General features: G+C 44.9%; 1 protein-coding gene across 1 annotated transcript; it reads right to left on the bottom strand.

Annotated features, from left to right (window-relative positions):
* Positions 1–11: 11 nt before the first annotated feature.
* TRIM37 (tripartite motif containing 37) lies at positions 12–21,372 on the bottom strand. The gene is made up of 25 exons (XM_083875228.1): positions 20,971–21,372; positions 19,662–19,763; positions 18,337–18,377; positions 17,642–17,758; positions 17,269–17,356; positions 16,328–16,450; positions 15,143–15,266; positions 14,366–14,433; positions 13,763–13,887; positions 13,015–13,065; positions 12,678–12,759; positions 11,233–11,309; positions 10,670–10,849; positions 10,000–10,114; positions 9,665–9,877; positions 9,142–9,278; positions 8,349–8,446; positions 7,178–7,378; positions 5,192–5,503; positions 4,465–4,593; positions 3,837–4,020; positions 3,034–3,152; positions 1,442–1,594; positions 832–910; positions 12–567 (listed from the first exon to the last, which is right to left on the bottom strand). Exons 1-25 carry the CDS (start codon positions 21,181–21,183, stop codon positions 564–566), a joined length of 3,135 nt encoding a protein of 1,044 aa, XP_083731354.1. The 5' UTR covers positions 21,184–21,372; the 3' UTR covers positions 12–563.
* Positions 21,373–21,479: the final 107 nt, after the last annotated feature.

Below are 21,479 nucleotides of genomic sequence, written 5' to 3'. Positions count from 1 at the left end.
CATTTTATTAACAAAGTGCAAACAGTTTTAAACTAGGAGTTGTAGAGCACATTCACACGGACACAGGGCACAGGCAGCCACACGAGGACAACACCAGGCAGGTTCTGACAGGGCTCATGCTTTGTCACTAACCAGGCATCGGCTCCCAGAGGAGCTTCACAAGGACTTCAGCAGCTCAAAATGCAACGAACAAAGAGTTTGGCAATGGGTGTGGCTGGTCCACGTCACCAACTGGAGAAAACAATTGGAGTGGTGGCTGTTTTCCCCCAGCATTCCAAAGGACAGTCAGTCAGTCACACATTCCAGTGGCACAGCAGGACACTCATCCCCCGGGATGGGGCTCAGCACCTTCCCCACAACTCCCCAGAGCAGCTGAGGCTGGTGGAGCAGCAGTGCCAAGCCCTCAGTGCCTGCAAAAGTCCCCGTGCCCCGGGGCCAGGGTTAAGACAACTGCAGAAGAACCTCAGAGTGCAGAGGGCACACAGCCTCGGGCTCAGCTCCAGGGAATGCACACACCTCTCCCAGGGATGCAGCTGTGGGTCTTCAGGCCTCCAGCCCGTGCTCTACCTGCTCCAAATAAATCAGTTTGTTTGCACTGAAAACTCTCCTGCTGGAGCAGTTTTAAGGCTTTAAACAAACCCCATCTTACGAGTTAAAATTTTATGCCAGCTACTTCAATTCTACCCAGTCAGTTTGGGAAGCATTTAGAGCACAGCCCTCCCTCCCTCACTGCCTCAGAGCCAGAGGGAGCTCAGGATCCTGGCACAGGATGAGCAGTGGCTCTGTGGCTGCAGCTCCTGGAGCAGCCCCGAGGAGAACCTTCCCAGTTACCTGGTGCTGTCATCTCCAGGGACAAAGCTGAGATCGTCAGAACTGGCCTGATCCCCATCTGGTACCACCGAGGAGTGTTCTGAGGGGGAAAACAACACCAGCAAAGCCCAGTCACCCTCAGCAGTGAGCACTGGAGCAGCCAGGGAATGCTCTTTCCTCTCCCTTCACTCAGGCCAAAACTTCACCTCCTTGGCCACACAGCTTTGATCCATTGGGCTGGAAGTGAAAGCTTAACCAGGGGACTTTCTGAAGCTCCACTGACTGCTGGAAGCACATTCCTGCCAATTAAGATGCAAATCCATGTCTAAGGCAGTGGTTACCTCCCTGGAATTAGCCTACTTACAGTGCCAGTCCTGGCACACAGGGAGTTCCAATTGGGAACTGGAGCTCTGGCTTTTCCAGCCCTTCTCAGGAGACTCACCTAAACTGACTTCTCAAGGCTAGCAAGAGTTTCCCTCTCCTGTTTTGAGCTGTTTTAATTGGGATCCCTAGGGGAGAGTTCCAAATCTTACTGGCACTTGGAGCCTGAACACCTCCACAGCTCCTCCCAAGGGATCTGCATCCAAGGAGCTCTGGGAATGTTTGGGAAGACAGGTTTTATCAGCTCTACCTTCACTGGAGGGCTGGACAGAGAAGGCCTGGTTGAACACCTCTGAGGGAGAGGTGGCATCTTCCTGCTCCTCGTTCTCTGTGTCACATTCGATGTCACTGTCACTGCTCATCCCTGGAGGGAGGTGGAGGACGTGCTTCTGACACAGCCCAGCTGCAAGAGAAACCACAGACAGCCAGGGCAAAATGATGGCAGTGGGATCTGCACAGCTCAAAGCTCTGACTTTGTCCCATGCAAGAGTTCCTGCCAGCTCTTGGGGTTTGATAGCAGGAGAACAGAGGGAAGGAGCACTTTCCAAGCACTCAGGGGTCTGACAGAGCACTGGGAACCAGCCCTCAGCACAGCTGGATTTGTCCTGTGTGTCACCAGCTGAGCTGCTCAGCCTACTCTGCAACTGGGACAGAAAATAGAAGTCGCTTTTCTGGGAGCCAAAAGGCAGCACAACCCGGGGGGCAGCTGGAGCTACCAGAGCCTTCAAGCAGCAATAGTGTATTTGAGTCTCACATAATAAATTTCCCCTCCAAAGCAGAACCAGAGCTGTTGGTGACTCCAGGGGGTGACCTTGGGTGTGCACTGGGCAGCCAGAACTCACCATGGACAGCACAGGGTCTGCTTGGCTCTGCTTCTTAATGGCTGATACTCATTGCTAGGAGAAAACAAGGTGAGGGGCCAATTCTACTGTAGTTTTTCCTCTGGAGGGAAAGAAATTGTAACATTTGCTTCCTGGGGTTTTTAACAATGAAGTATTTCAGTTTCTAAAGCGTTTTCCTATTGGGCCCCCTGCTCTGAGAGCAGAGCTGCAGGAGCACATCACGATCACGCTGCAGTGACTAAGAGCAGAAATTCAGTTTTGTCACTGAGAGACCTTCTGTAAATGCCAACTCCCACACAATATTGCACACTGCAGGCTCGAGATGGATGCTGGCACCTTAATATAGGCTTTGCGCTACAATCCAGTCATTGAAATTCAAATTAGTGCAGGGGTGGAAGGCAGGAGAGTTTTAGCAAGATAAGAAAAACTCTGTGTGGACTTTCGGAAGGGGAAAAAAAAAAAAAAAAACACAGCAGTGTTATTTTTTTCCAGCATGGAAAGGATGCAGGAAGGGAGGGGGAGAACTTTCCTTCAAGTCTCTAAGGAAACTGGATTATGCACCACAACACCCAGCAGGAATGAAGTGCTGGAGAGGCTCTTGTGTGGCTGTGGAGAAAGTTACCACAGGGGGCTGTCCCTGAAGGCAGCAGAATCACCAGCCAAGGCCACTGGCTACTGTTGGGATTAGATATGAAATTCTTCTCAAGGCCACTCCACTGAAGAGCAGAGCAAAGAGCTGGAGCTGTCTCAAGGTACAAAAAAGCAGCTGCTTGTCCAGAGAGTGATGCCAGCCCCGCTCCTGCCCCTGGACAGCAGCCACACAGAGATCTTCTGTCCTCACTCAGCTTTATTCTCCAGCTGCCACCTTACAGCAAAGCCCCACAGCCACGGAAGCAGCTTTTGGGGCTGGTTTTCTCTGGTCCTTCCCTGCCCCAGAGGCGGAGCAGCAGCGCCCAGAGCGTGGCCACGCTGCACCTGCCCCCCACAAAATGCAATTTACCTTCCTCTGGTCCTGCAGAGGCACCTTCAGAGCTCATCCCCTGCAGCTCCTCGGGCTCAGAGCTGCTCTCCAGCCCTCCAGACTGGGCTCCTTCTGTCCGACAGCCCTTGGAGCTTGAGCTTGGGAAAGAATTTAGGAGAAATACAAAACCCCACATTAGAAATTCAGCTTTAACTCAGTTGTGAAAACAAAGCCTTTTTTAGTGCCACATTGAGTTTTTACTCCTTATTTAAGTTTCCTGCACACCCCCACTTAAACTTCCAGCTGTAACATTTTAATATTTCTAAATCAGTCAAAAAACCTTGAAAAGTTTGAGTATTTTCCAAAAAAAGGTGACTCTACTTATTGAAAAAAAATAACCTGAAAACTCCATTGCCCTTTGCTTAGGTGGCCAAGAGAGAATTATCATGAAACAGCTGAAAAATTGAGTTAGAGTGAAAAACATCTTAAATGAGGAAATCAAAAGTGATTAAATTTCAGTTAGAGGCTATTTTGCATGGAACAGTGGGAAAGCAGACCTGAGCTGCCTTTCAATGCCAAGTGTCAGACTCCAGCCAGAGCTGATCAAAATAAGAGAAAAATGAAAAAAAAAAAAAAAAAAAGAAAAAAAAAAAAAAAGAGACAACTTGTAACCTAGTTATAAACCCAAAAATTGCTGTCCAGAGGGAACAGCAGCAACCAAGTAAACTTCAAAGTAATTTCTCTTTCATGCTACAAGCACCTGGTTTTAGGAGATTGTGGGATTTTTGTAGATCAAGGGAAGGTGGGGGAGGAGATAAGAGGAAAAACGAAGAAACCCTTACCCCAGAGCACCAACTTTTCTGTTCTTCTCTACAGCAGCCAAGCCATTCAAGGCAGAAGCTCCCAGCTCAGAGTCTGATCCCTCACAGGGTCTCTCCTCCTGCTTGGGCAGGGCCTCAGCAGCCCCGGGGCCAGCCAGGGCCCGAGCGTGGGGCCGAGCACTCAGCTTGGAGCTCCCCAGGCCTCCTGAGCAGGGAGAGCACAAATGAGACCCCTGTGATCCTCCCCTCCCTCTCTGAATGCTGCAGAAGAGCAAAATCCCCATTTCTGTGTCAGGGTTTTCCTTGTGCTTGCACTAAAGGAAGGGCATTGTGCAACTCAGGGGCAGCGCTACCAGAAAATTCTTACTGGAGTTTCCTTGAGTTCCCTCTAAGCCAAATCACAATTTAAACCTGGATTTTCACTATCAAGTTCACTCCTAAAGTATTTTCTGAGAGCCCAGAACATAACAAATAAATAAATGTTGTGCTCAGTGAGTGTGAGGTGCTGCCTCCCAGTTCAGCCATCAGAGGCACACTAACACCCATCGGGTGGGAGAAAGAGCCAGGTGAATTTAAGGCCAAATGAGAGCCTCACTGCAAAGCTTTTGCCCAGGAGATGCCAGTTCCAGCCCCCCCAGTGCCCCAGTACCCTCAGCAGAGTGGCTGTCCCCCTTGAGGCGCAGGTTCCCCTCCCCACTGTCCATGGCTCTCCTCAGGGACAGGCTCCCAGCTGCTCCTGACCGCAGCGGCTTGGCTGAGGCACTTTTCTTACTGCCAGCTGCAAAAAAAAAGTGTAAAAGTGAAGAGTGTTCAGTCCAAGCACTGCTGTACCCAGGCATTGTGCTTGTTGTGAGTGAAGCTGCACGTTATTCTTGTTGTTTATTAAGTCCCAGTGCTGCACAAAATCCTTCCACACTTCCCTGTCAGAGGCCTGGGCTGCACAAGGCACATTCACTTCCTTACACTGAAATGTCCTTCAGAAAGCTTCACCCACATTCCTTCATAAATGATAGACAAACCCAAATCCTGGCTTGCATTTTAGATTTCAGCAAGTCTGAACTGTTTTTAATTTGTTCCCTGCAACAGCCCCGAGCTCCCAGATGGGCCTGGTGCAGAGCAGTCAGGGGAGTGCCCAGCTCAGACCAGTCTGACACTGGGTTCAACCTCACAACGTTGTCACTGCACAGGTTTGGCAGTGCCTGTGGGGTAAAGCTTTTGTGTTTTACAGAGAAGGGCTGAAATAAACCTCAGCAACTCCAGGGCAGGGCACGTTTACATTTCTGACCTTCCAACTGAACCAGAATATGAGGAACTGCCTGGGGACATGAACCACCTGTATAAAAGGGTGATGAAATCCCCCTTCTCTGTGCACTTACAGTTCCTTATGTAACAACTGGTGACTGAGGACTTGGTCAGCAGCTCCATCCCAATCTCCTGCAGTTTGCTGCAGCTGTCAGTGCCACAAGCAGCCAGGGCCCCCTGCTCGATGGAGAAGAAGCTGGGCTGTCCCTCCCCTGAGGCAGCATTGCTGCTCCTCACTTCAGACAGCTGGTTCTTCACATCAGACATCTTGCTCCGAACCTCTGCCATCTGGGTCTTGAGTCTTTTCAGCATCTTCAGGTCTGGGGGCACCCTCCACATGGCCTGGTGCCTCCTCTGCTCTCGGTCCTTCAGGGAATACGATGAGGCTGTGCCAAAGGAAAAGGCAGAGAGCACGGCAGGTAAGGAAAACCACTCTCAAATAAACATTGATGCCCAAGAATTGTACCTTTTGTCCCGCTGTAGAAGTGAGGGACACACATTCTGTCCTGGCACAGCAGCACACTGAGGGTGCAGGCACAGCCAAGCTGCTGGGACAGCAGGGTTTTGTTCCCAGTCATGGCAGAAGGTGCCCAGTGCTGCTCTCTGGGAGAAAACAGGCTCCCAGTGCTGCTGCAGGAATTCTGGTGGCACCTGAGCTACCACCCTGCCAGCCAGGCTGCCAGTTCACATCAAATTTGTTTTTATAAAACTTGGTGACTGTGTGTAGAAGATTCTCAGACCACCAGTATCTCTTAACACAGAGAACTCAAAGAAATCTGCAGCTAGGGAAGGAATTCCCTATAGTATCTCAAAGCAGAAGATCAGGTTGAGCAGCCAATACCTGAAAAAAAAAATCTCTGTGTTGCTCAGCTGGAATTAGATCAACTTGGGTCTATCTGAAGTATCATAAATTCTGTGGTTCTCTGCAAATTCAGCTGTTCCAAACTATAAAATCAAGTGGCTCTTACAAACCTTCCCCTCAGGAGGTGAGGTCTGCCAAACTCCAAATGGAACAGCAGCTTTTTCTTTACTGACCAAGTTCAATTTGACTGGGAACAGTCAAAGCCTGAGGGAAGCTCCACAGAACAGGTGATTTGGGCAGTGTGTGCTCAGCAGCTAAAGATCCACACAGCTCAGCACAACAGGAGAGCTTCACCCCGCTTGAGTGGCACAAAGTGCAGTGCCCTCTCCTGAGCTCCTTTTGTCCAGGGCTTTTTCCAAAAGCAAAACAGAACTGGGACTCACAGTTCGTGTCCTGTTCCTGTTCTCTTTTTTTTTTTTTTTTTTTTTGTACTTCTGGAATTGACTTCCATTTCTGGAAATATGGATTACATTCATTGAAAATTCATGGCTGTTTATGTAACTCTATTTACAAAGCTAATGACAAAGGAACAAAGAGTTTGAGTCAGCTTTTAAATTCAGTGCCACCAATGGCATTGTGGCAGCAAACCCAAACATCACTTGCAGCAAAGGGACATTTATTTCCCTTTCTGTTCTAGAAAAGTCACCAAATGGTTGTGGGCCAGCAGCTCAAGTAAGTGTCAATCATGAAAAAATTCAATCAAACCTCAAAAATAAATTTAATTCCTCACTACCAGAGGAACAAGCAACCTCCAGGAAGAGCCAGGGGTGCCAGCTCTGCTGCTGCTGCTGCACATGGAGTTAATTGGTATTTTCGGGTCAAGGGTCCCAACTGAACCACAAATACTCCTCAATTATTTAAATACCATCACTATTTTTGGCTCCTGACATTTTGGTCCATTTTTCTTTTTTTCTTTTCCAGCCCTTACAACCACTTACATTTTTTTACCTCTGATGGCCTCTAAATTCCAGGATTTATTTTTCTAATGGCCTCTAAATTCTAGGATTTTTTTTTTTTTTGGTTTGTTTTGTGCTCCAAGTACTCCCAGCCACTGCAGCTGTGTGCAGGGAGAGGTGGAGCTGCTGTCCCAGCACAGAATTGTGTGTTGTATTGGCTTCCAGTGCAGAAAAAGGAGCTTTTCAGTCATCTCCCTGCACTTCCAGGTGGAATGAAACCATCAGACACATGGTGCAGTTACCTCTGTTCTGCAGGAGAGAGGCAGGAGGACGTGGCTGAAGGCCCCAGAGGTTTTCCATGCCATTTCTGTCTTTCAGGTCCAACAGGTGGATCAAGATGAGGGGATCTATGTCCAGCAGGCTGCTGCTGGCTGTGGAGCCCAGGGCACTGGCTCCTCGCCGTGAGGGTCTCCCACTGGCACTGCTGTAGCTGTGGCTGGTACCTGAGCAGGAGAGACACAAAAGTGGGAGGTGTGGGACACAGGAGATGCTTTATGCCCTGGGAAAAATCAAAAAAGAGTTACAAGAGTAGATTAGGAATGAACTCATCCCATGAAATTTAAGGAGATGTTGGTATTTTGGGGATTTCTGGATGATGAAACAATCAGATGTGTTTCTAATTAAAGAGGAAGATAAAAACAACTGGAAAGGGGGAAGTGCTTCACTTCATCCCTTTTATAAAAATCTCTTAATGAACAGGTTTGTTAACAAATCAATACAAAGGTTAGAGTTACTCTAAAGGAGTAGGAGACAAACATGTCCCTCCCTGAACTCCAGAACTTTGAAACAGGGAATTCTGTCTTTCCAGCACCAACAGACTTGTACAGCAGCACAAATACCACTTCTGGAATCCTTGTCCTAAATAAATAGCCTTAGATCCCAAAATATCTCTCTATATTCCATACAGATATACATTTATTTCAGAATCTTGTGGCTAATTTGGGCTGTGATCATCTCCAGGCTGTAAAAAATCCCAGAACACCTTCTCATGTTGCATTTAAAATGTATTGTGAGTGTTCTTCACTTCATTCCCTCCACATTCTTTGGGTTTTGCAGTGCACTAAACCCCAAGTGAACGTGTCACCCACTCAGAGGTCACACTGACATCAGTAAAAATTCCTTGTCAGTCTCTCTATTGATTGGAACACAAGGAATTTCAAAGCCCTCCAAAACTTTGACATCATTTTTAAACCAGCACATTCAGATAATTCCCCCCCTGCTTTTTTTTTTTTTATTGAACCAATGAAGTGTTTCTGCTACACTGCAATAATCAGTACAAACCACATGATGCAGCAGTTCCCAAAATAGAACTGCCTGCAGAACACACAGCTTGGCTTTGCTTCCAAGAGGAGCAGGGGGAAGGAATCCAGCAGTGTTTTGCTTTTATGGGAATTCTAGAGTCGTTTTTCATACCTGATGCTCCAGGAGTGGCAGCAGCTGCTGCATCCTCCATGAGATCTCCATCTTCCAGCTCCATGGTGCTGCTGTATTCCACATCATTCTCTCCAGACCTTCAGGGATGATCAGGGTGGGAAAAGGAGAACACAACTGTTAGCTTTCCTCAGCTCTTGTTAAACATTGTGGCACAAACCTCAAAAAACAGCATAAAGTGCTGTAAATTGTATTTCCTGCATTCCAAGCTACCCAAACAGAACAAAGGAAGTGCAGTAATTAAATGACTGTCTCGTTAACCAAGAGGCCAGAAGTGCCATGTGTACCTAGACTGCAAAATGTGATGCTGCAGACTGCTGTGTTTGTAAGTGTAGCAACACCTTCTCACGTTTTAATTAAGATTCCAGGATGTGACATCAGCTCTGCTCAGTCTTGAATTTCCTAATTTAAGTACCTGTCCTCATCACCACTCTCCTACTACTACAACACTTCCCAGTAGCAGACCTCTACTCTGTCACAGTGCTGAGACAGATTCCTTAATAGTGTTTTGGGAAAGAACCTTCACAGATTATCACTTGTCAAAGACAGAAAGCAGCACCAACGTAAATAAAGAGATCAGAAAGACACTAATTAGCTGACCAAAAATTCAATGTTTAGCACTAGCTCTGTGAGTTCATGCTGTTCCCAGTATAGGAACCACCTCTCAAAATCACACTGGAATCCCACACACCCCAGCAAATTACTCAGTTTCCACTGGAATTAGGATGATTACCCCGGGTACAGGATGATCTGAAAGGCATTTTTAGTTACTTACATAGTTTCTTCATCAATATCGTTTTCTTCAGTGTTACTGGTTGCTGTTGAACTTGCTGAAGAGCTGCTGCCATCGAGGTGGTTCACCTCATCTTCTCCAGCAAGATCTATATCCAGGTCACCATCTGAGAGCTCGTGCTGCAGGAAAAACAGGAGTTTTTTGATATGGAAACATTCAGTAGCACCTGGATGCATCCCCAAAAGATATGAACAGACACTCTCTGTCCCCAGTGTCTCTATCACACAGCACATTAAAGGCTGGGAACAAACACAAGTCAGATTTTTCAGCTGCAACTTGGAGACTTTTTTTGTGGTGGGATCTTTTAGCTCAGTTCTGGAACATCTCTCTAGAGTCACCTCTCACTCAGCTCTCAAGTGTGTCATCCCCTATTTCCATAGCAAGGATAATAAACCTCATTTACAATTCACAAGTTTCTACAGGGATTTACAATTCCCTGTTTCTATTGCTGCCTTATCAAAGAAAGCTACACATATAAACAGAGGCAGAAACAGAGAACTCCTACATTAAAGTCTTCCTGCTGAGTCTTCTCTTCCTCCTCTTCCTTGTTCTCCCTTGCTAATCCTGGAGCAGCGAAATTCTCAAGCAGTGCTTCAATGCTTTGTCCAGGTTTCTTTGCTCTTGTCTCTGAGCCCTCATCATTCTGGGGACTGAGGTGAGTGTCAGGAGGGGAAACCCCTCGGGATTTCTGAGTCCGGGACAGTTCGATCGCGAGCCTCTGAAAGATCACAAAAACAACAGAGAAAACAACAATGGAGCAGCAGCACCAAATCAAACACTTCTGTTGGCTTGCAGATACTCTCTAACAGGTGATTTTATATTCACAAACAGCCCACTTACTTCTTTCAGGTTATTTATTTGCTGGATGTAACTTGTCTGAGCTGCTTCCAGCTGAGCAATGTACCAGTGCTGATCCCGGCACTTCTGGAAGAAGGTTGGTGAGCGCACTTGGAACCTTCAAAGGAATGTTTGAGAAAAGGTTTTTTTGGTTTTTTTTTTGGTTTTTTTTTTGAGGGAATTTGTTTGGTTTGAGGTTTGTTTTTAAACGTCCCTCCCTCCATCCAAAAAGCCCTGCAGAAAAAAACTTAAAACCTGAAATCTAGTGGTGAAAATAAACTTAACAGACAACAGGTTCTTTGTGGAGTTGGTGCCCTGAACACCCTGACTGGCCACAGCGAGTTCTGTAGGAGGGACTCACAGACTTTTATTCCCAAAATTCTCCCATGCTCACTACAAACATTTCTAAAAAGGGGGAGGAAGCACCTTTTTCCTTTAATTCTGATAGCTACACCTCTCTAACCTTATTAATGCCAGGAGCAGCCACTCCTCAAAGAAAGATACACTTCAAATATCCCACAGCTCCCTTTGGCACTTTTCCTCCTTTAAATCTGCTGAGAGCGAAACCCCTTTATAACAAACCACTTCACCAATATTTTGAAATCCAGCTGGTTAATTGCTCCCAATTTCAGCAGCAGGTTTGTGATGGAGAGAGGAGAGCAGGGAGCCCCACCTGAGGATGACAGTGTCGTTCTGCCTGTTCAGGTAGCCCTCGTTGGCCAGCAGGTCCAGGCGGAAGAATCGGTTGTAGCCCCAACATTCCCCAACCTCGAAATCGGAGGCGAATTCCCGGATGATGTTTTTGGTGGGATCATTGGTGGACTGGTGAACCATCTCTACACGGTATTCATACCTGGCCAGGGGGAAAAGGACAGGGATTAGAGGCAAAAGATGTCAGGATTGCTCAGTAGTTTAAGAGCTGCACTTCCCTGCCCAGTTGAACAGGTGAGTCAGGCTGAAAATTTTACTGAACACTTAAATAAACAGTGAAAAATAAAAGAGAGCAGGAATAGGGAGTAGAGTCAACTCCAGGGCTGAACTATCACATGAATACTCTACTCAGTTGTTTTACCAGCTTTTCTATCTCAAGAAAGTCACTGAGCTACAACTTTAAAATGTCTCTGTGCCTGATTCAAAGCTCAATGGACAACAGAAATCTCACCAATCTTTTTCAAAGAGTTTTGCATTTTCTGACAGAAAAACCCCAACACCTGTTCTTACTGCAGCTTTGCTTACTTGGATGTCTCTGGCAATCCAGCAGACAGCTCCAGGAACACTGACAGGTAGTAGCCCCGAACGACTCCATTTCCATCCTTGAAAGGAAATTGAGAAATTGATTAAAAATAGAAAGAAATAATCAGAAAAAAAAATTAAAAAACAAAACAGTTTGATACAGAAGACTTAGAAAAGTTTAGAAAACAGCTTCAATCAACACTGGATTTGCAGCAGGAATCTACTTTGGATGTTATAGTTGTGATTTTTAGTCTTCAGTGACTCCTACTGAAACATGAATCAACAAGAAGCACATTCACAGTGTAGTATTGGTATCTCAGATATACATCTCAAGACAAATCTTTATTTATTATTACTTTAGGTATTTGATTAAGTGGAAGTCTGAATAGACAAACACTTAATGCATCAGAAAAACATTATTTTAGGTTAAACATTAGTTCTGAAATATTTTACATACAGTCACATTTCAAAGCTACTGAATTTTTTGAGAAAAGAGCAATTTGTTCAGGAAAAAAAATCCCATGCAACATGAAAAGTTAGGGTAGTTAACTGAGAAACAATATTAGAGTCACCAGAAATCAAGAAAAAAATACAGCAAAACCTCCACGACACTCACCTGAATCAATGATGAAGAATGGCTCAACTTGAATCCTCCAGCTTGAAGAAACATTTCAACTTACCATTGAAAAAATAAATTTTAATGCCTTCTGACAGCACAGCTCAGGTAGCTAACTCTGAATTTACAATACTCTGGAAACTTCCACACAGTTCCACCTCTGCATTGCAATAATACAATTCTGGGCATCCATGGGCTTAATTTATGGAGCCAGTTCTCCAAAGATGCCACAAAAATCACTAAGACAGAGCTGGTGCTCCCCCACCAAACTCCTCCTGCTCCACAAAAGCTGCAGGAGCAGCAGTGACCAGAGCAGGGAATGTGAAAGATCCCACCTTGGGGGTCAACATTCCAATATGGACAAAGCTTCAGAAACTGGAATATTCAGCCCAGTGAAGGGATGTAGCAAAATACAAATTTTAATGTCCAGTTTGAGAGCTGGATGCAAAGTCAACAACAAATGCTTGGTCCTCCTCCCACCTTCCCCAGTAAGAATTACTTAAACATAGAATAAATTACTCTATGCCTCAGTTCTGTAAAAAACACCTGCAAAAATCCCCGAGACATTAAAATATCCATCAAAGTTCCTCTGCCATATTAGCAGGACCCATCTTTAATTGTTTTTAAATTAACCAAACTCTACTGAGCATGTCCTCACAGAAGATCTGGAGGCAGAGAGGGAATTCTCCAATGGTTGGTGATCAACTCTCATTATAATGTTCTTTATCTACAGCTTTTCATGTACAGCATGAGCCAAACTGATGATTCCTTACTGGAAAGGCTGGGAATGAGTTGGGATGGGATCACAACTCCAGCTGAAGGCACAACTCACCGGGTAAACCTTCAATCTCCAGCACAGTCCTGACACCTGCAGGGGAGGGCTGTACACAGGATCTGCTCGCTGCCTCAAGGTACTGGTGAGAGAGGAGGAAAAATATTTGGGACTGGGACAAAGCAAAACCCTCATGAGCTGCACAGAGAATTGTCTTTATCATGGAAAAGAATTGTTTGCCTGGTAAACAAGAGATTTTTAATGGAATTCCCATGGTTTAGTCCACATCTCACAGTTTTCTGTGGAGATTGTTGTGTGTTTTAAATGACACTTCTCATGTACAGAAGGAACTGAAGGATGTTGCCAGTATTTACAGTAATTCAAGATACATTCTTACCTGAAGTTTTCCAAGACAAATGTAGTTGAGTCATAGGCTGGAACCAATTCACTGTGGGGGAAAAGAATAAATATATTACACTTGAATAACATGGCATTAAAAATCCCAACTTTTGCAATCTGTAGAAGAATTTAAGATGATTTAGGTTACCAGAGACACTGAAATTCACCAAGACTACACTGGGTTATTGAAGTGTAATTCTATTCATAAGCCTCTTTGGGAGGCAATACTTTGGTGCCATTGGAAAACAAATATTCAGATTTAAACCAAGACACAGCCAAACCAATTTTTGCTGAGGAATCCTTGAGAATTCTCTGACTTTCCATTTTTTGGAGATTTTTTTTTTCAGCACAGGCTCCCTCAGAACCCAGCACCAGCAGCATTATCCTGATGAAGAACTGTGCTATGAAGTGATTTTGGCTGTGTATTCTGAATTAAGGTGACCTGCAGAGGCATCTCATGAGAGCCTGGCAATTATATACTGAATGACCCAATAGTAAGAGGAAAAAAAAGGACAAATCAGTAAACTGTGTGTAAAAGTGAAAAAAAAAAAGAAAATTGTGAGCTGGAACCTACTGTCCTGACTCCCCAGCAGGGACTACAGACACAAAATAAACTCTGCTGGGACAGAAAAGCCTAATTGCAGCACAACTTACTACAAGGAGTAAGTTAAGAAGAAATTCTCCTCTCAGGTACTTTAAACATGTTTTAAAACACTGAATAAAGAGAACAGAGAAGCAACACTCACCTTGTGAAGTCTGGGGGGACAGGAGTGGTGACAAATGAGGCCATGGGCTTCCGATGGACCTGCTGGAACATCATCAGGATCTCTGAACTTTTGGATATCAGCTCGCTCTTGCTGCAGGACCGTAACTGTGTGGGGTAAAAAGAAGGGAAAAAAATCTTTAGCTCAGTAAAAATCAGAGTTTTCATTCACTTTTATTTTTAAACAGCTGAATTGCATGTTTGCCACAGCTTCAGAAAGATTATCCACAACACAATGTCAAAATGGAGGATTTGGGTTGTTTTGTTTTCTGGAATTCCACAATGGAAGTTACAACAGCCACTAAGTATTTCCCTTAGATTAAACTAACTTAAATACAACTGGGTAATTTTATGTGATATTGCCATTAATCCCTGTAGTAATTTTTCAAGCAACACAACACCTTTGAGTGTTTCTAGAAGACACACTTATTTTTAAGAAGAAATTGTGCAACCTAAGGCCACCTCAATGAAAATATATCCTCCAGAAATATCCATCAATTAATATTTTTAAAATAAAAAGGGAAGTAAGAAAGATCCCTCCTCAGCTGGCCTATCTACACAACACTTAATCTCTTTTCATAATTACCTGATGTTCTACTTCTTGCAGCAGGGTTTCCAGAAGTTCAGTTTCTTGAGTGAGTGATGTCTTTTGACCTGTTTAAAAGAAAAGATGTTAAAAAAACCCCAAAAACACAAACTCACTGTTTCTTAAGAAAGTGTACTTTCCTTTCTTTTGGTTTCCATTTGGAAGCTGCCCCAGAACATACCAAGGTAAAGGATTTCTAAACGTACCAAGGTTGATTGAAAAAGCGTTTGAAAAGCAAGTCTACATTTTTAATTAGAGCTGTACTGAAGAACTTATCTGAGGTTAAGTAACCAAACACTCTGTGTCCCAGAAATGGCAGGTTTGTTGGTTTGGGGTGATTTTTTGGACAAAAAGAAAAGCAGGTTTGACTCTTTTCCAGACAAGCCCTCCTCTCACATTAAAATTACACTAAAAGGAGTATCTAGTACAGAGATGTATTTTCAAACTTTTCAAATTAGAAAGATGCACCTCCTGAACAATATAAATCATGAAGTAAAAGCATTTTAGTTGAAAGGTACTAAATGACTTTCAGATAGATTGGAATGTTTTCTAAGTCATTATACAGGAGTTTTTCACAGAATATAGTCAGGTTATGTCCAGTTTAGAACCTAAAACAGTAACTACACCATCGGCTGCAGCTGGAAGTTTTCTACCAGCAGTGAACTTGCTCAACACCACAGCCTGGAAGGAGTCAGGCTCCCAAGGAAACAACATTTCTCAGTGGATTTACACACTGTTAATAAATTTCTCCTCCTCCTCCCAGAGGCCAACACCCACCCATGAGAGTGATGAGCTTGTTCTTGAGCTGGGTGTCCAGGCGGGCGATCATCATCTCCACGGCGTTGCGGATCTCCCGCACGCGCTCGTCCTTGGCGCTGCGCACGGCCTCCACGTTCCTCTCCTGAAAAACAGGGGCAGAAACCTTCACACTGCTGCACCTCCCACTCAGACACGCCTTGGCCTCACTCTCTCAGATCCTATAAATGTTTAAGTGTCCCTAAAGACCCTAAGAGGGAAAGCAGGAGGGTTGGTTTTGATGAGGCGTGTTGCTGGAGCAGCTGGGATTTCACCGGATCCCTCAGGAGTGCTCAAAGCTGGGGAGCTGAGCAATAGTGATCACACAGGGATTTGTTCTGTGGGGATTCTTTAGTATCAGACCTGCAAATGCAGCTGCCAGTTTTTCTTCTGCAACTTGAGCAGCACAGAAAAGTTGTATTTGTGGTAATTAGAAACAGAAAAGTTTCATGGTAACAATAAAGGATAAAACCAGTGTCCTTCTCCCTGGCAAGGGGAGGTCACAAACTCTCAGCATTTTATCACCACATTTGTGTTCATGAAGTCACAGCTGAGCTGGAGAAGAGCAAAACTATCAGTGCGTGTGGCAAACAAGCACCTGAACACCAGGCAAAACTCACAGAGAAACTTCCAAAACTTCCTGATTTTATCTGCACAAAGACTACATATCATAAATGTAACAGAAAACAAAAGTAATCCTTCCTCTGATACAAGAAACTGCATCAAATTGCTGGAATTCCCACTGAAACTGCTTAAGCTAAACGTGCCAATACTTGGATTTTTGACATGTTTACCCCCCAGGGAAGAACAAGGAGGTGCACAAACAAATCTTTAACTGGTGAGCTGCTCATCCTGCAGGCTCAAATGCATTTACAGTTTATTATCCTAGAAAAAGGAAAATAAGCTGCTAGAATGAAGCATTTTTGTACTTATTTAGCATGACAGAAAGCACTTTAAGTTACCTAAAGCACTTTCTGCTACCTAACTCTAAACCAGAGCTGAGAATATTTTGATCTTTCCACACTGTGTAAAGAGAATCAAATTTAAAAAAAAAAAGGTCTCTCTATGGGATAATCTCACTACCTTCTAACAGGTAGTGAGATTCCTTCCACTTCCCATTTTACAGTTATCCTTTGCCACTGGAATACTACAGGAAAACTTTCTTACCACTTCCTGCACCAAACTGATCAATTCCATGAGTCTCCTCCTCAGCTTTGCCACTTCTTCATTTACTTTTGTGACGTGCTGCTCGTAGATTTCTGCCAGTGGTTTAAAAGTGTGCCCTCCATGCTGTTCAGAGAGAAAAAGGGGGAGGAGGAGTAGGAGGTGTTGGTGAATAATAGAGAGTATCTTTTCCACTTTATTCCACTCCTATTAAATTCCTGACAGAGAAAGGAAGAAAGCCTACGAGTGTATCACTCATGCTGGAAAAGTTCCAAAGCAGATTGTATGTAGGAAGTCAGTCTTTCACTTCCCTTTGTAAGAAGTCATGAATTTGGCTCTCATTCCATCAAAGCTTCCTGTCAGGAGTTATTTGGAGTCTCAAGAGTTCTCCAAAAATAAACTGCTTCATTTCATTCACTGTGTGATCCTTTACCAAACCAAATATTGATAGGAGGTTTATTTTTATGATTATTATTAAAACACCCCTCCCAAACAAAGGCAGCACTGTTAACCACTTACATTCCAAACAGCAACAGCTGTTTTTCCTTGAAATATCCAACTGGATGGATAAACACTGATGAATTTAATAGCTTTGGAGATTAGAGGCCAGAATAATTAAATAACAAGTGTTATCTGTATTTTTTGAGTAAGACTTCTTCCTTTGCCTACAAAACTCTCCCCCACCACACAGAATTTGTCCAAAACATCATGAAGGCTATAACAAGGAAGGTAATTCTGACCTGCTTTTGACAAAAATTCAATTTCCTTCTCTAATTATGAACAGGAAGCATCATGTTTCACAAGCAGTGCTATTAAATAACGAATACACCTAAAGCTACAGTATTTGCATGGCAATCCAACAGCCACAACAGCAGCTCCACAGCATTTCTAGTTCTTCAAAACCACAAAGTTTGAAGCCCCTCACACAGCAAGTCTCCCCTTACCATTCCTCCCCAAAGTGCACACTGGTGGCAGATACACTTCTTGCAGGTCCAGCAGAAAACACTGAGTTTCTCATGATGATTTTCACACCTTAAGCACAAAAATACACACATCACCCACAGAAAATAACTATGAATTTTCTACAAGCTCAGTTTAACACTTTCACTTGTTTTGTTACACAATTCTGGCAAGCAAAGCATTAAACACCTTTTGCAGGAAGAAGAGCTGTAGTCAATAAAAAACACCTTTTCCCAGATAAACATTGCTTTTAGCATTCTCTCCAGAAACATTTCACAGATACAGAGAGTACACTACTAAAATTAGCTCCCACAATCCAAACCACAACACACTGGATGCAAAGAACACTCCATTTACTTGTCCTTTTCATTCTCCTCGTGCTTTGTGAGGCTGCAGAGCTGAAGTGTGTCCAGCTGCTGTGTGACCTCCTCTGCCCAGCGACAGTTGACGAGCTCCCGGAGCTGCAGGGGGGCTCTGTGGGAAGGAGGGAAACAGTCAGAGCAGGAATTTGGCTAAAGGAGTGAAATTCAGTTCAATTCTACTTTGCCAGAAGAGTTACGGGTAAAAAAAAAAAAAAGAAAAGGGTAGAAATTGGATTAGTTATTCCAAGAGGAAAAAAAAAAATTAAGTAATTTTGATTGTTTGGGGAGAGGTGGGAACTGGACTCTGTAATGATGCACAGAATGGCTGCACATTACAAAAAATACAGGCATAAAAAATGGACATTTTCACCCTGAAAACTGAAGCTCCTGGGCTCTGGCTTTTGAAAGAATATAAAGAGGAATTCCTTCTAGCTAAACCTATTACACCAGCTATGTTCACAGCAGTGTTATGTGGGAAGAACAAAGATCCTGCTTAGCTTGTCACAAAACTAGAACACATTTTAGAAGGTGTATTATACCAGGGCCAATTTTTATAGAAACAGCAGGGAGGTCTCAAAAAAAAAAAAAAATTTAAAAGTCAAGCTTATAAATTTAGTGCAACCTGCACTGAAAAAGAGATTGATCATAACAGGGCAATCCACAAAATTCCTGATATTAAAAATACCTTACCTACAATGAGGGCACTGAGCTCTTTGTTCAGTCAGCCAACGCTGTGATGGAAAAAGGAAAAACCTTTTTAAACAGACTGGAATGAAAGAACTGTTCTGTCATTAATTAGGAGTTATTTTCTTTTATTACAGCTTTCCTATACTTTTCCCTTTTTTAACAAATTTTCAATTTAACTGTTCAAGGACTTAGTCACAGAAGAAGCTGCTATTTGTGTCTTAGTAACAAACAACCATTTGTCAGAGATGCCTCAGTTAAACAGTTAAAATTAAACAAAGAATTTTGAGGTACCAAATATTGCAGTAGAAACCACCCACCTGGCAGATTCCCAGAGCTTTGGACTAAAGACCATGTTTCAACAGAGGAAAGAAAAAGACACCACAAGCATCTTTTTCAGAGCCTAATTAGCCTTCAAGGTAATTTATTTCTTCCTCTTGGGTTATTTATAGACAAATTAAATACCTGAAGTTCAGTGATCAAATCCACAAGGAGCCTGTGAATGTTTCTCTTCCAGAAAGCTCCAGGGACAAACAGCTGAGCAAAGAACTTCACCTGCCCACTACAACTCACAAGTGTAAAAAGCTCAGCAGTTGATGGGTTTATATTTGTCAGCTCTCTACTACATTTAAAGAGTCTCATGAATAATCTCTCACCACCCAGCAACAATATGTCATGTAAAATCCTTAATATGCAGCACGAATCCTTCACCTACAGCTCTTGTCAGAGCTTCCAGAGGGAAGGATGAATGTCTGTTCCAATTTCTGGAAATACTACTGGAGGTCTGGAAACCTCAGCTGAACCTTTTGCTGCTACAGCAACACAAAGCAGCATCTGGATTTGGAACTGGAGTGGGATATGGTGGGAACCACGGCCTTAAATAAAGGAATGAGGACTCAGGTGCTGCCTCAGACTCTCCTGAGAAAGGTTTAGCCCCACCTGATCACACCAGATTATAAAAGACCTCCAGGACACAGGAGGTGATGCTGTGACCTTCCCATGTGCAAAGTCAGCATCTGATTTGTGTCCTAACTTTTTGTCTTCCACACAGGCATCACCAGCTCTCAGGAGGCACTAAAGAAGGGATCATTATGTGTCTCTTCCTTAAAGCAATTATTCCAGATGGTGCCTATAATTAGCACCACTGAAGGCAATGCACAGCCTGCCTACTTCTTCCTCAGGGGTGTTATAAAAGGTTTTGAAAAGGAAACTAAAGGAGAGAAGGAGGGGAAAAGAAAAGGAATCCTTGGAACTCCAGGAAAAGAATGTTTTCATAAGCTCAGCTTTTAGTTGAAACCTTTGAAAGAATGGACTGAACCGAGCAAACTCACCCGGATACAGCTGAAACAGCAGAGCTTGGAGCAGTGAGGGCACAGGCGGGCATCCCGCAGCTTCTCCATACAAATAAAACATCGGAACACCTCGGCAATGCTCTGCAAAAGGGGGATTAGCACCATTGTTAAACACGCCTCAGACACACCAGGGCTGCTTTTGTTTCCCGGGCACGGCGCCAGGTTTCAGTCCCGTTGCAAACAGCACAACTCTGCAGGAGAGACAACCTGGACACCACAACTGTGCCCCTCAGCTTCTCCCACACCCGTGTTAGAACACTGTTCTCTGTCTTGGAGGAAGAGTTTCTGTTTGTCTTATCTCCTTTGCAGCAGGCCTGTCTGTAGCCAAGATATTCCTGCAGGGGATTGAGCAGCTGCCAGAAGAAATGGTGTTGTACCTGCAGACAGTGGACTGGCACTAAACTATTTCTAAATCATGGTGAGTGCGTGTATGTGTAACACACAAGAGGTGTTGAATTGAATTGGGTACTTCTCTGACTTTTGTAAGATTTACATTCTATTAGTACTAGTTCCACAATTTCTACACTCCTCCCCAACCCCAGTTTAATCAATTTTTGCATTCCCCAAAAGAGAAAAGTATTTTAAAAGCAATGTTTGCTTTCCATATTGATAAATTTTAACCGATAAGGCAGTTTTACACTCTGTAGCATACAGGAGTTATAATACTTCTGATCATAATTATGGGACTTCACAAGGTCCTTCAGGTGGGCTAATATTTTTTTTCCCCACACCCCACTGAGATTGTGAATCAGCACAAAAGCGAGACATCTCCAATTTACGGATACAGCATCTCCCACACATTAACGTCTTCTTTAACAGCTGCAAGGCACTGAAACGCACCATATGCGCTTACAGGAGGATATCGCAGGCGGTCCTCTCCATCCTCCCCCAGCCTGGCTGTGATGTGACACAGCCCCCAGCAGGTGTTCGAGCTGCCGGGTCACAGCCACTTCTGCACCTTCACAGTGCCAAGGCGGGTTCTGTGTGCTCCAGGTCTCCATCCATCCTTGGATCCATCCACCTCCGGAACTGGCGCTCCGCCAGCTCATTTCCTACCCCCGTCCCCACCTGCTGCCAGCCTGCCCACCCCAGCCAAGCCCCGCAGCGCCGCAGGCTGTTCGCAGAGCCCGGCCCGCCACCGTTAGGCCTTTTTTTCCCCTCCTTACAAAAGGTACAAGGACCTTCCGAGGGTCTCCGGTGAAGCGGGCGCGGAGGGGAACCCGCATCCGCCGCCCCCCTCACGCCGCCCCTGAGGGAGCGCGCGCCGCCCGCCCGCCCCGCCGCTCACCTCCACGCTCTGCTCGTCCATGGCTGCGGCTCCGCCAGCGGCGGGACGGCTGTCCCCGGCCTCCCTGTGTGTGTGCCCGCGGGTGAGGAGCGGAGGCTCCGGGAGCAGCAGGAGGAGGGTTTTGAGGAGCGGAGTCCTCTCGCTCCGGCCCCGCGCACCCGCCGGGCCGTGACCGCGGCAGCGCGGCCGCTCCGCCCCGCCCCAGCTGCGCATGCGCGGGGCCGCCCGCAGGGGGCGTGGCCTCGCGAGGCGCGGCGGCTCCTGAGGGGAGCCGGCGGGGAGGGGGATTCGCGCTTGGATCTTTCTCTATTTCCCTTCATTTTTCTCGGCTTTTCGCTATTTTTTTGTTATTGTTTTTGATTATTTTTCCTTCCCGGCGAGGTTTCAAGAGCGGGGATGGGTTTCCGCACGCCTTCAGTTGTTATAGCCAGCTGAATTAAATATTTTATGCTGATGGTGGCGGCGCAGCAAGGATTGAGTCCTCTGTGAGAAGGTCAATGTGATTAAAA

The sequence above is a fragment of the Zosterops lateralis genome (assembly GCF_965231275.1).
Source record: "Zosterops lateralis genome assembly, chromosome: 19".
Lineage (NCBI taxonomy): Eukaryota > Metazoa > Chordata > Aves > Passeriformes > Zosteropidae > Zosterops > Zosterops lateralis.
Note: the sequence above shows the minus strand (reverse complement) of the source record. Positions and strands in the feature narration are given on the sequence as shown.

Coding starts and splice junctions, on each gene's coding strand:
- TRIM37 (XM_083875228.1), bottom strand. CDS start 21,183: ATGCGCAGCTGGGGCGGGGCGGAGCGGCCGCGCTGCCGCGGTCACGGC. Junction 4,594..5,191: donor CAGTTGTTACATAAGGAACT/GTAAGTGCACAG, acceptor TTTTTTTTGCAG/CTGGCAGTAAGAAAAGTGCC. Junction 3,153..3,836: donor AGAAAAGTTGGTGCTCTGGG/GTAAGGGTTTCT, acceptor TTCTTTCCCAAG/CTCAAGCTCCAAGGGCTGTC.